The sequence below is a fragment of the Gastrolobium bilobum genome, unplaced genomic scaffold (genome assembly GCF_033153095.1).
Source record: "Gastrolobium bilobum isolate Gb01-03AN ecotype WA unplaced genomic scaffold, APGP_CSIRO_Gbil_v1 utg25646, whole genome shotgun sequence".
In the NCBI taxonomy this organism is placed as follows: Eukaryota; Viridiplantae; Streptophyta; class Magnoliopsida; order Fabales; family Fabaceae; genus Gastrolobium; species Gastrolobium bilobum.
Genome location: NW_026898523.1, coordinates 63,990 through 78,657, shown reverse-complemented (window position 1 = coordinate 78,657; position 14,668 = coordinate 63,990). Strand labels below are relative to the sequence as shown.

The 14,668-nt window shown below is 35.5% G+C and overlaps 2 protein-coding genes across 2 annotated transcripts; both read left to right on the top strand.

Annotated features, from left to right (window-relative positions):
* Positions 1-5,235: 5,235 nt before the first annotated feature.
* Positions 5,236-5,649, top strand: LOC133317042 (uncharacterized). The gene is made up of 2 exons (XM_061518834.1): positions 5,236-5,316; positions 5,377-5,649. The coding sequence occupies exons 1-2, from the start codon at positions 5,236-5,238 to the stop codon at positions 5,647-5,649; spliced, it is 354 nt and encodes a 117-aa protein (XP_061374818.1).
* Positions 5,650-13,036: 7,387 nt separating this feature from the next.
* Positions 13,037-13,771, top strand: LOC133317040 (uncharacterized mitochondrial protein AtMg00810-like). The gene has a single exon (XM_061518833.1). It carries the CDS (start codon positions 13,037-13,039, stop codon positions 13,769-13,771), a length of 735 nt encoding a protein of 244 aa, XP_061374817.1.
* Positions 13,772-14,668: the final 897 nt, after the last annotated feature.

Below are 14,668 nucleotides of genomic sequence, written 5' to 3'. Positions count from 1 at the left end.
GCGGCTAGGGGTGGTAAACGAGTCAGAGGTATTTCAGGGGCCTTTGGCTCGGCTCGGCTCGTAAAGGCCTGAGCTCGTTTAATAAAAGCTCGTGTTGGAACCATGCTTGGACTTGTATAAAAGCTCGTTTAATAAAAAGGCCTCAAGCTCTAATTCAGAAGCTCGGCCTTAGAGCCTCCCAGGCTAGCCTAGTATATAAATATTTATTTATACTTTTTATACTACTTGTATTAACTCTCTCTCATCAATTTATTTCACCCCATTTTATTGGTTTAACAGACTTTTTAAATGATTTTGTTCTATATTATGCTATTTGGATATATATTGAATTTATGTATATTTATGGAATTACTAGTGCTGTTCTATATTATCCTTCATCCTCCTTCACAAAAACAAACCCACAAAAACTCATTCGTTCCAATGTGCACTGCTCGTTTGTGTCAATTTATTTTTTATTTTATTCATTTTATTTTTATTTTTATTTTTGTTGGCACTTTTTTTATAATGGGCTAAGATAATATAACCTGTTATCTACCTTCTCTCACTTTAATTTTTTATTTATTTATTGTAGACTTTGTAAATTATTGCTGCAAATTGGAAGCTAAGGTTTCTATCTGGAAATTGATTTTTTGTGGAATTCTGTTATCTTATTTTTATTCTTTAACATGCTAACAGGCTAAGACAGCTTCACACAGGTTTTTTTTTTTTTTTTTGTAAATAAACCAGACCACAGGCCAATATTATATTCTAACAGGTAACAGGCTAAGGCCAGTCGGACACGTTTAAATACAGGCTTGGCCCGTTAAGATCAAAGCTCGGCTCGGCCCGTTAACACCCCTAGTAGCGGCCTACTCCGGAAAATGCTTTAGCTTTATAACGGAGAGCAGTATAGTGCATGTAGGGGTGTTCGCGGTCTGGATGAGATCGGTTTTGGAAGCAAAATCATCTGATCCAATCCCTTCGGTTTGATCATGTAATCATCCATTCGGTTTGGATTTTTTTCAAATCTGATCCGATACAATCCAATTTTTTTCGGTTTGGATTGGATCGGTTTTTGGTTTTTGAAAATTATGAAATTTGTTTCATGATTATTGTGCAAATAACATCTTTTTATAGATATTGGCTTTGTAATTTTTTTTTAAATACAAAAACATCAGTAAACAATAATATAGTATTTTTTTGGACAATGAGATATGAAGCTCTACATTGATGAAATTTTATTGAAGAGATGCGATTAGATTTTTTTTTGGATTTAGTTAATGGGTCTTGGATTTATAAATTTGTGGGCTATGATTGGGAAAAGATCCAAGTAGGTAGAGAAAAATTAATATATTGGATCGGTTTGGATTATATCGGTTTTCATCTACCAATCCGAAAACCGATCCAATCCAATTAAAATTTGCGGTTTTTTTTTCAGTTTTTGATTTTTCGGTTATCGATTTTTCGGTTCGGTTGTCGCGGTTTGAATCGGTTTGGATCGGTTGATGAACACCCCTAAGTGCATGCATGAACCTGTCATTTAGATATACAACACGTATGAATGTTCAAAATAAAAAGTGATTCACACAATGTATTTCAATCAACTTGAAAAAATAGCGTTACATTGTTATGTAGTTTATCAAAAGTAGACTATCACGCATCAGTGGCGGAGTCACATATAGCCTCGGTTCGGGTTAAAATTTATCAAATTATACTTATTGTATATAATTATATAATTAATTATAATTTGATCCAGGTTAAAATTGTAATTTGGCCTGGACTACAATATGTTACTTGGCCCTATCTAAGAGTAAAAATATTTTTGGTGAAAAATTTAAATAAGTTGTATTAGGTTATGTGTTCAATTTCCACTTGTAAAAAAAAAATATTTTTAGTAAAATTAAAAAATATTTAATAAAATTATAACTCTTCTTAGTATTGCTTGCTCAGGTGCTCTGTATTTAATATAATTTAAATATATTATATGATATGAATTAACTAAAATTTAGAAAAATAAATTCAAATATAAATTTTTAGCTCAGGCTCAAATTGGAGCCTGGCTCTGCTATTCACAGCATATTCCAATAGTAAGTTATAAAAATTAGAATAACTGGTTTTAAAAATTATTCAAATTGATTTTGAACAGTATTCATAGACTTTTTTGGATCAAAGAGGGGCTTAAACAAAAAAAAAATCAAGAAATACACAAAACAAACTAAAACAGACACCTACAGAAGACCTTTAACCAACTGCGAAAGTCTATCAATCGGATCTACAACATGAGGCACTATGAGCTTAAGGATCATAGACTTATAGACAAAGCAAACAGTGAAGGCATTTTAGATGCTAGATGTAACACCCTCTGTATTAACATACATATGGTATACACGCAGCTCAATATATGCGGAAGCTAAAAATATTCAATTATGAATCTTATCATATTAACCAAGTGAATTTACTTATTCTTTTCCAAAAACGCCTGTATGTAAATTGCAATAAATAACTATACTGAATAACCTTATTAACATAAATAAGGTAAGTCATGGAACTACAACACGTAGACCAAACAAATCCTGATACAATTACACAACTCCAGTATGAAATAAACACAGCTTATTCAATTGTGGCATAGACAACCACCATGCTCACCAAGTAAGGCAACATAAATCATGTCTCAGGTACAATACTATAAAGATATAACATTAAGATAGAATCATATCCAAATAAAATGGCAAGGTGCATGCATCATCTCAACTCAACTTCGGCCTCCTGCCACTAGAGGTCTCAGCCTCAAAAGTACTTGTACCTGAAAATGTGCCCCACTCGGGGTGAGATATCTAACAGAAATCTCAGTAAGGCAAGGGATCCTCAAGGATCTCTCTACTCCAAGCTCACTCACATGTCCAATATAAGTTCAAAAATGATAACAACAGTATAATGACAAATATATGTTCAATGCAACATATGTCCATGTCATGTGTGTATGCATCTTACTGGCCAGAGAATAAAAGGTATGGATTACACACGTCTACAACTCACAGTACAAGGCTCCTCCCCTGTACCTCACCCACAGAGTTACCTTATTGTATGTGGCCCACATACTCAGGGATTACAGTCTAGGGTGGAATACCCCACATACATAACATATGGCCTTTGCACTCACAAAACAGCTCGACAGCATGTCAAATATTATTCAAGTAATAAACACATATTTTCAAAAAAAACACATCATGTATATAAATCATCCCTCCATGAGGTACGGTGGATCCAACAATGGGTAAAATCGATGACACAAAAGCTTATCTGTAGTGCCAAAATCCTTATCCAAAGGTTCGGTATAAACAAATACACCAACAGTCACATAATCTGACAATTGCCATCTGTTTCACATCAAGATATTAGTACTAATTATAATTCTGAATTTCATAGCAATTGGACAACGTTCTCTTTTTTGTTTAGTGACTGCAAGTCCTTCCTAAAGCCATAATTAAAGCATACTTAGTCTCTTTATTATTTGTATTTACATATCCAACTGTAACACTGATTCCCTAGGGAACCATACCCTAATTGGGGCTTCCATATGCACCAGGGATAATTTTCTGGTCCTTTCTGACATGGTTAATTGATTACCATACAGAGGGTATTCGATAACCCTTCACAGTAATCAATTACCATGTGTAAGGTAATCGATTACCATACGAACAGAAACGCGAAAACTACAGACTTTTTGCATAATCCGCGAGTTCAATGTTGCACCAAGGTTCAAGGTCTGGTTTTTTATCAAACAGAAGTTCAAACCACATGATTAAACATAGATAAACCATCTTTTACTTGAATCATTAAGGTTTCTCTTTTTCATTACCCAAAACAAGTTATTTTCAAGGATTTGCAAAGGAAATGATGGAAGGTTACCTTAAGGCCTTTGAAACAAAAAAAAAAAAATGAAGTAACTTTGGAGTCTTTGAAGTTGCTCCAAACCACTACTCAATTGTGCACGAAAATCTGCAAGGAAAGCTTGGTCCTTTCCTCACCAAAAATGACACCTTGATGCTCCAATAACTGTGTGAACCACTCACAACCAAGAAGAAAGGTTGTAGCCCTCTACCCAATGCCAAAACAGAATCAACCCCCCCCCCCCCCCCCAAGGTAGTGTTTTCTTCAACAAAACTTAAACTTCAAAGGGTTGGGGATGTTTCTATAGTGTGGGAATGGAAAAAGATGAAGACTTGATGAGGTTTTATGAAGAAAATAGCAAGCTTTCATGGAGGCAAGGCTAGAGGAACACTCATGTCAGCCATGCACACTAAAGGGGGAAACTAGCAAGTGTTAGAAACACTCTAGGGTTTTGTGTCATTAACTATTTATAAGTGTTCTCACTTAAATCATCGGTATTAGTTCTAATAGCTCTACTAATTATTTTTTTACCAAACTTTATATTCTTAACCTAGACATTTTTCTAGGAATTATCATTTTTTTTTCGAGACGCTTCACTGGTACGCATTTATACCGTGAAATACCCGGTATTTGCTATTTTCTTCCGAAAAACGACTTTAACTGATTACTATAGTTTTCCCATGATTATCCTACATCAATTATAGAATATTTTCCTAAAATCATATTTAACTCGTTAAATTCCTGATTTAGCGGTGCAGGTTCTTACACTAGAATTGCTATTTGTTAGAGATCATGCTTTAGAAACTGCAGTTTGATATTTTTAATTATTTAGGAGTCAATTTTCATTTCTATTTTAATGGGTTATTATGTAGTGGGTAGTTTACTTTTTTGATTTAAAGGGTAGTTATGTAGTGGGCAGTTTTCTTTTCTGCTTTAATGGGAAGTTATGTAGTAGTGAGTAGTTTTTATTATTATTCTTATTTTGCTTTATAAGTTGTATTTCCATGCATCAATCTATATCAATACTTCATTTTTCAATTCTATTTTTTTATCTCTGAAACCAACAACCAGTATCAAAGCTTTCTTCCTAAGGGATCTGTGTGTTAATTTGAGGCGCCATGGAAACTGAAGCAAATCTTATGTCAATTGCTTCGCCAGTGTTTGATGGAGAAAACTAAGCATGGAGACTTACTTGGAGGCATTGGATCTTTGGGAAGCAGTGGAAGAGGACTATGAAATTCTGCTTCTTCCAGCTAATCCTACCATGGCACAAATCAAAGTGCAGAAGGAGAAGAAAATGAAGAAGTCAAAAGCAAAAGCCTGTTTGATCGCTGCAGTTTCACCACCATTTTCACTCATATCATGACTTTGAAGCCAACAAAGGAGATATCGGATTATCTCAAGGCTGAATATAAGGGAGATGAACGCATTCGAGGAATGCAGGTGCTGAATCTAGTTCATGACTTTGAGATGCAGAAGATGAAGAATGATTAATCTATTAAGGAGTATTCTGAGAGGCTTCTTAGTATAGCAAGCCAGATCAGTTTGCTGGACTCTTCTCTTCTAGAGTTAAGAATTGTTGAAAATATCCTTGTAATTGTTCCTGAAAAATTTGAGGCAATAATTACATCCTTAGAGAATACTAACGATATGTCAAGCATCACTCTTGCTGGATTGTTGATTGCTCTGCAAGCACAAGAGCAAAGAAGAGCCATGAGGCAAGAAGGAGTTCTACATGCAGAATATCATGAAGCTGATAAAAATAAGAAAATGTAAGAAGGTAATTCTGGTTCTTTTTCTTCAAGTAGTAGGAATGGAAATTTCAAAGGGAAATGTCCTCCTTGTCATCATTGTGGGAAGAAAGGTCACCCTCCTTTCAAATGTTGGAGGAGGCCAGATGCAAAATGCTCCAAATGTAGTCAATTTGGGTATAAGGCAGTGATATGCAAAAATAAGAATCGAATGTAGGAGGTAGATGCTCAAGTTTCTGATGAAGAATATAACACATCATAGTTTTAAAACCTATAATTATAATTAAAATATGGATTAAAGGGTAGGATTAGTGAAAATCTAGAGTTTTGAGTCAAAATACGTAAAAAGGGTAAAATGGTAAATTGCCAAATACGTAACCCTAGACAATGAAATTTTAGTAGAAGGTCTCAAAAGAAAATTAACCTTGGAAATGGATTCAGAATGAAAAATTGAGTGGTTAGGCAAGTTTCTGAAAATTTGATGAATAATATTTTTACCGGTAAAAATACAGCGGTACAGTTGCATCAAAAAATGTGCCAAATAAAATTTGAGCTCTAGGCTTGGAAATAAGTTGAAAAAGGTACACAGGACTAAGATTTATGATTATTGATGAAATTTGATTAAAATTAGAGTTTTTGGGGAAACGTGCCCATAGTGCACATAACAGCTTAAAACTGTGATTTTACCAAAAGACCAGAAAACTCTGGATTCATCTGCTCAAGGGAAATTAAAGGACTCTAGTGAATGTTAAAATTTGGAGTTTACAAATAGTCTAGGAATTATTTAGAGATTGGTGATTTAAGCGGGAGATTCGAAATAATTTGAATTGAGCGAGGTGGCGTGTGGGACCCACACAATTAAGTGGACAAAGCCACATGTACTAGATAAATGTGTCTTAGAATGATGTTTTATGATGATTGAGCTCATAAAAATTATTAAGGAAAATTATTGTAACTTAGGAAAATTTGGATGATGAACTTGAAACTTTGTGAAAATGGATTGTTGTGTGATTGGAAGATTGAGTTGTGGAGTAGTTGTAGTAGTTAATTGTATGTTGTATGGTGTGTTGAATGTGTGGAATTGAATTGAAAATCCTTTGGTGAGGGGGGCATGTACAATTCGGCCATATGATGGATAATGAGGAAGGATAATGCAAAATTGTTATAATTGATGTTATGATGGTTTGTACCAAGTTTAAATAGGTTGTGTGATTGTGGAATGCATGTGAATTGGAAGCAAAATCATTGGTTGTGTCTAGGTGTAATTTTTGGCCATAAAGGGAAAATTTAGGAAAAATGATGCTGAGTTATAATTGAATGAGTTTGTGGACTTGAAATGGTGTTGTGATGGGCTTAGGAAGCCATAGGAACTTTGAAGTAAAATTAACAACTTGGTTAAATATTTAAGGCCTTAATGGCTGAACCCTATGTGTGGGAGTGAGGAAGTGTAATGTCTTGTGATTTGACTTGAAGCACCATTGAATTGATGATCCTATGTGTGATCATTGTAGGTTTCCTCCCACGGACACGATCCTTGAGGATTGAACTTGGTGAATGCCTTTGGTCCTTGAACAAAAGGATTTGGGTAAGTACTTATGTCACATTTGCATGAATGCTTGAAAGACCAAGTGAGTGGTATTTATGGTACTAACGTATATGGGAATGACCTGTTGTGTAGGCATTTCTGGTTGGACTATGTTACGGTGTAACTTGCATTGAAGCTACCTAGCTTGGGAGCTTCAAGAAGGTAATTTCTTGGTACTGGGATTAATCCTCGTGTGTGCTCCACTATGCCCATTGGTATAGTGGTTGGAAGTTGTATGTCAATGGTGTGATTATAACATGCTCATGCATATGTATATATATATTGGGTACATAGGATGTACCGTATCTTTTTCCAATAGATAGATTGTCATATGGCGTTGTGAACTATAGGTCTCAGTGAGGGAGTTCCAGTTGGCCTGCGGCCATAGAGCTGTTATTCGTTGAGGAGCACTCTAAGAATGTCTCAGGTGTATCGGATGGGGGTGCCTTGAATGATGTTCCATGAACACATTCTTGGATGATAACCCATAGGCTATATGTCGAGGCCAGTAGGTCGAATGTTGCGTGGTTTTGGCTATGACCATTCTATCTTCATCGTATGTTTTCTCTTTATATATCCCTACTTCTCTAAATCCCTTGCTATATCCTTTGGTTGTTATGATTCATTGTTGTATTTACATCCTGAGTGAGCCATTGGGCGGAGTGATCCTCCAGAACCTCTGGATTACTGGGATATATTTGTATATCTCACTCCACATTATGGGACATTATTTCAGGTGGTTGTAGCTGGACTGGAGATACGGGCAAGAGGCCCACAGGTTGAGCTAATGGAGTTGGAGCTTATTTTGTATTTTGGGGTCACACTTGGCATAGGTTAGATGTAGAGCATGAACATTGAATATTGCATTAGTGATATGTATCATGTCGTATTTGTTCATGCTATATTTTGGCTAAGTCTAGGATTTATGTATTGATTCATTTTGAGGTGCTTTATTGTAGTTATATTTGGCATTGGATAATTGTAATGTAATGATAATAGACCTTGTGTAAAATTGTAAAGCATGTATGTGATGAAAGGGAAATAGGCCTATTTTAGGTTATGATTTATATGTCAATTGTTAAGAAGAATGCATGAAATTGGATAATGTGATTGTAATGAGTTTAAGATTCAACTAAGTTAAACAATGGATTGTGAAGTTGACAAAGATATTGTAAATTGTTATGGGTTGTAAGAACACCAAGGCATTGTTGGTCTTGTGTGACACCCTTGTCTATTAGGTACCATTTGAGGCTTTAAAACACACTTTTGATAAAGTGGGATAGGTTAAATAAACAAAGGAGGTGCCGTCAAAATTTATACTAAAATGGTAGTTTTTAGGCTGAATTTGGGAGAGCATATCTCCCTCCACAAAGGTTCAATACAGACATGCCATACATCATTTTAAAGCTTGAGATGTCAGAAATGTTGTGTCAAAATTTGGTAATATTTGAAGTTGTGTAGCTCCATGTAGGTTCGTTTGAGTGAAGATTTCCCAAAAGGGGCCATGTGCAGGGGCTGTCAAGGCAGTAGCTTCGGGGAAATTTTTCTCCCTCAATTCTTGCATAAATTAAGCTCATGATATTTCAAATTAAATCTTAAGGTGTCTAGTATTCTCTATAGAAATTGGAGAGCAATTGGATGAGTGGTTTGTCCAGAATCACAGAAATGGTGAGAGATGTTTGGAGCCCGGATTTTTGGGTTGGCTGACAATTTTGCTTGTCCAACTTCAAACGGTGATAACCGGAGCTAGAGAGAAATTTATGAGGCGTGTGATACCTTGTTGGAAAGGTAATTGAGTCTATAATAACATACTAAAATATGATAGTCTTATAGTTTGGTAATTTTGCACAATGTCCAAAAGACTGAATCATGTTCAGTTATAGAAAAATCGTAACAGTGAGATTTATGCTAAGTGGATTTATGGGAACCCCTTAGTGGCTTAAAATATGTAATGTATGATAGTTAGGCTTTTATTTTATTTATTCCGCATTTAGAATTAAGTTATGATCACAACTTATGTCATTACATTTTATTATTGTTTTTAAACGCTTACGTAATGAAAAGGAAAAAGTTTACTCGCATTTTTAAATGAATTGCTGTGATTGTAACTGCGCTTAATATCATAATCAATGCTAACAACACCGGTACGTAACAAGCTGTTACAAAGAAGAGGAAGATCAATTATTCGTAGCCACTTGTATCTCCGACAATGAATCTAGTGAGAGCTGGCTGATTGACAGTGGATGTACAAACCACATGACTTATGATCGAAGTCTTTTCAAGGAGTTAAAATCCATACCAATCATAAAAGTCAGAATCGGTAATGGCGACCATATTTTGGTAAAAGGAATATGAAATGTTTCTATCCTAACAAATTCAGGTACAAAGTCAATCTCAGATGTTCTTTTTGTACTTGATATTGATCCAAATTTGTTAAGTGTTGGACAACTCAATGAAAAAGGATTAAAAGTGCTTTTCGAAGATAAAGTTTGTCTTATTCTAGATGCAAATGGAAAGGAAATCATCAAAGCAAAAATGAAAGGTAAGAGTTTCTCATTTGAACCAATCAAGGAGGAGTAAGCTGCTGTTTCCACAAAGAAGAATGTAACTGAGACTTGGCACAAGAGACTAGGCCATTGTCACCTCTCAAATATGTTGTTGATCAAGAAGAAGGAGCTGTCAAATGATTTACCAACCTTTGCAGATCATTTACCAAATTGTAATGCATGTCAGTTTGGCAAACAAAACAGAAATCCATTTCCTAAGGCAAGTTGGAGAGCCTCCAATAAGCTGCAGTTGATCCACTTAGATGTTGCTGGTCCTCAAAGAACTCAATCACTTGCAGGTAGTCGTTATTATGTTATTTTCATAGATGATTTTAGCAGAATGTGTTGGATTTTTTTCATGAAGCATAAATCAGAAGTAGCTAGCCTGTTTTGGAAGTTCAACAAAACGGTGGAGAACCAGAGTGGTTGTAGCATTCAATGCATTACGATTGATAATGGAAAGGAGTATACTTCAAAACAATTTAGTATTTCCTGTGAAGAATTTGGCATTGAACACCAACTCACTACTCCATACACTCCGTAACAAAATGGAGTAAGTGAGCAAAGAAATAGGTACATAATGGAAATGACTCGATGTATGCATCACGAAAAAGAGTTGCCAAAGAATTTATGGGCTAAGGCACCAAACACTGCTATCTTCTTGCAAAATAATCTGCCTACAAAGGCATTGGAGGACAAAACTCCATTTGAGGCATGATATGGCTATAAACCTTCACTCAATTTTCTTAGAGTGTTCGGTTGCATGTGTTTCTCTCATATTCCATAGGTAAATCGTGATAAACTTGACTAGAAATTAGAACCAAGAATCTTTGTTGGCTACAACTCTTCCTCCAAATCCTACAAAGTGTATCAACCTCAAACTGGGAAGATAATTATTAGTAGGGATGTTTACTTTCATGAAGATAAGAAGTGGAACTAGACACAAGCACAAGAGGCATCCATGAGTAAGCAGAAATCAAGTCCTCTCACCCAAATAAGCAAAGAGCAAGGAGTGAAACAGTGGCAAGAAGAGTTGGAAGATGACCCACCAATTCGTGGAACAAGGTTGCTGTCCAATACTTATCAAAGATGCAATGTAGCCATTTATGAACCTGCAGGATGTAAAGAAGTTGTTTAAGACCAGAAATGGAAGAAGTCAATGGAAGAGGAGTCGTTAATGATGAAAAAGAATAATACTTGGGAGCTTGTTGACAAATCAAAGGATAGAACAGTTATTGGAGTAAAGTGGGTGTTTAGAACCAAGTTAAATGCATATGGCTCCATCAACAAGTACAAGGCTAGACTTGTAATCAAAGGATATGCACAAATTTTTTGTGTTGATTATTCTGAAACCTTTGCACCTGTGGCTAGAATGGACACTATTCGACTCTTGCTAGCGGTTAGATGTAAAATCTGCATTTTTTAATGGTATTTTGCATGAGGAGATCTATGTTGAATAGCCCAAAGGATTTGTAAAAGAAGGTGAGGACGATAAGGTCTACTTGCCTCAAGAAAGCTCTATATGGCTTGAAACAAGTACCTAGAGCATGGTATAGCAAGATAGATGAGCTTTGTTGGGCGTGTGAACTTGTTGGTTGCTTAAAATATTATGATGAAAGACGTTCCCTCACTTTAGATCATCAAGAGGAAACACTTTCGTTCTCTTGACTTCAACCCAAGTGCGCAAGTGCACGCATCAAGTAATAATGGGACTATTAGTGCCCAGATTATCGTTCCCACGAGGATAGTACTATAATTAATACCTTAAACTATTTTAAAAAGAATGAAAATGAAAAAAAAAGTTAGTAATTGACCTGTTTGGTCAAACGTTCCCTACTGTCTTGACAACGTTCCTCAAGAACAGTAGGTTCAATCTGACAGCAAACAGCTCTTCGCTTTGTTATGTATGATATCCTTCTTGTTGAGAGAAGGAACAACAATATTCATGGGAGAATGATTGATACAAGATTGAATAAAGAAAAATAATAAAACTAACAATAGCAAAATTTAAGAGACAATAATATGGAGTGATAAAAACAGTTTTTAACAGAAGGAACGGATCCACTGGTTCATTCTTAAATAGCTATTTTCTCCACTCAAGCCATAACACTTTTGGTTTTGATCAGGTCTTTTAACTGCCAACTCTGATTCCTCATCTCATGGACTAAATGACTCACAAGTTTCCATATTCCTATGGCTCCCTTGACTCCAACAGTTACTTAGCACATGACTTTTAGTGAACGAGGTGGTCCCTTATTCCAAAGGCAACCAGCAGTGTTGTTTCCACAACATTGCCTTCCCCCTCTGGTTAAGCTGTCTGAAATCCCTTCCTTATGAAAGTTCCTTTCCCAGTATGTGTTCAATTTCCATTGATACACAATGAATATAGCTCACTTAACCAGAGAAATACGAAAGCTTCAGTACAAGAGTTTTGAAAATAGTTCTTTAAGAACTTCACAGTTTTTTCGTTCCACATATAACTTAGCCCATGGCTACTACTTTAAACATAATTATTCTAAACTGAAATCCCATAGACCCGAGATCCAGTTCAGAGATAACGAGTGGAATAGAAGAGAAATAAAACATATATTTAACTGGAAACAAACTAGGTTACAACAAAGTACAAATGGAGAAATATGGTTGTTGCTCGTGAGGAGTCTCAAGTGGTGATACAGAATAGAGAAGAAGTTGTTGTCACTTAACTACTGCTAAAACTATACAACTGAAATGTAAAAACTATAAAATAAACTAAGTGATCTCTTCTTAAGGAATTCGATGATCTTCTTCGTGTTGGAACGTCCTATTTATAGGCAGAAGAGTGGATGACAAAACTCGTAATTTCCACTGAGTTGTTTTCTTGACTGCACCAAAGAGGCGGTGTGAACAGTGCTCATAGGGACGCAAGTTGCTTGGATAGGACACTTATTGTTGAGATTTGCCTTTCTTCTGTAGTCCCCTATGCCTTGCTTTCCTCTTATCCAATAGGAACTCGTTATTCCCTGTTGTGCACGTTTCTTCCCACTTGATTGTTGTACCTCTTATTGTTTATGGAAGCTTCTTTTCAACGTTACCTGCAAAGTGTACAGAGGGATAGAGTTAGTGGAGCAGGTGTATTTAATGTTCCCATTTTGTTCTCCTTTATATACTTTTCTCAAATGATTACATCATCATCCGTTCCCCTACTGTGTTTTTGTCACAAAGATATAAACACGTGTTTTTAATGCAAAATTTGCTCATCAGATGAGGGAACAGATGGTGTTTTGCCATCAAAATGGGCTTAGATGGGAACGAATTTTCGTCCCATCAAGCATCTATCAAGCTTAGGATTCAAGAAAAGCACTTCAGAAGCTACTCTGTATATAAAGCACGAAGATGATGATCTGCTTATAATCTCTCTTTATGTTGATGATCTCTTAATTACAGGTGGTAATGCCAAGCTTGTTGAAAAGTTCAAAAGAGAAATGATACAGATTTTTGAAATGATAGACCTTGGACTAATGACATACTTTTTGGGAATGCAGATTAAGCAGTTAGAAGATGAAGTTCTCATATGTCAAAAGAAGTATGCCAAGGAAATTCTCAAGAAATTTCACTTGGAGGATTGCAAGGAAGTGACCAATCCAATGAATCAAAAGGAGAGCTTGAGCAAAAATGATGGAGCTGACAGAGTTGAAGAAGGCTACTTTCAAAGTCTGATTGGTTGTCTAATGTACCTCACAGTATCAAGACCAGAAATTTTATTTTCTGTAAGTCTTTTATCTCTTTTTATGCATTGTACTACTGAAATGCATTTAAAAGCAGCAAAAAGAGTAGTGAGATACATCAAAGGAACAATTGATTTCGGTGTGGAATTTAAGAAAAGTCAAGACTTTAAGCTATTGGGATTTTCTAATAGTGATTGGGGAGGTTCTGTGGATCATATGAAAAGTACCTCTGGTTATTGTTTCAGTCTTGGCTCAGGAAGTTTCTCACGGTGCTCTAAAAAGCAAGATATTGTAGCACAGTCCACAACATAAGCTGAATTCATAGCTACTACGACAACAGCTAATCAAGCAATTTGGTTAAGAAAATTTTTATGTGATTTTCACCTGAAGTAATAGAACAATACTGAAATTCATATTGATAACCAAGTAGCAATTGCCATTTCTAACAATCCAGTTTTTCATGGGAAGACCAAACATTTTAAGATCAAGTTTTTCTTCTTAAGGGAAGTTCAGAAAGAAGGTGAAATTATACTTGTCTACTGCAGGTCAAAAGACTAATAGGCAGGCATGTTCACAAAGCCATTACCTGCAAGCAAATTTGAAGATCTAAGGGAGAATATTGGTGTTTGCAGCTCTAAATGCAAGGAGAAGTGTTAGAGATCTTGCTTTAGAAACTGCAGTTTGATAGTTTTAATTATTTAGGAGTCAGTTTTCATTTATGTTTTAATGGGTTGTTATATAATGAGCAATTTACTTTTCTGCTTTAATAGGTAGTTATGTAGTGCACAGTTTTATTTTCTGCTTCAATGAGAAGTTATGTAGTAGTGAACATTTTTTTGTTATTTTGCTTTATAAGTTGTATTGTCATTGTAACACCCTCCCTTGTATGCATCCAAGAGAGGTGTTTGCTAAGCGGATTAGAGTGCTTTCGTCATATTTAAACTGCTGAAAAATAATTTTGATGTTGCTAATTAAAACTTATAATTGAAATCGGGTTACATACAAAAAATCAGAGTATACTTTTAAAATTTCTTAACTTGCTGAAAATATTATTTTCCTGGCAGACCTTTCTGTCTTGTAAAATTCATATAAAATCAAGTTCAACGATCCGCAAAAATATTCTTTGTTATATAGAAAGAGCACGTCTGGGGCTTCGCGTGCATATAAAATAATATCAAATCAGAGTTCGTTTGCCCCTCGTAACATAAC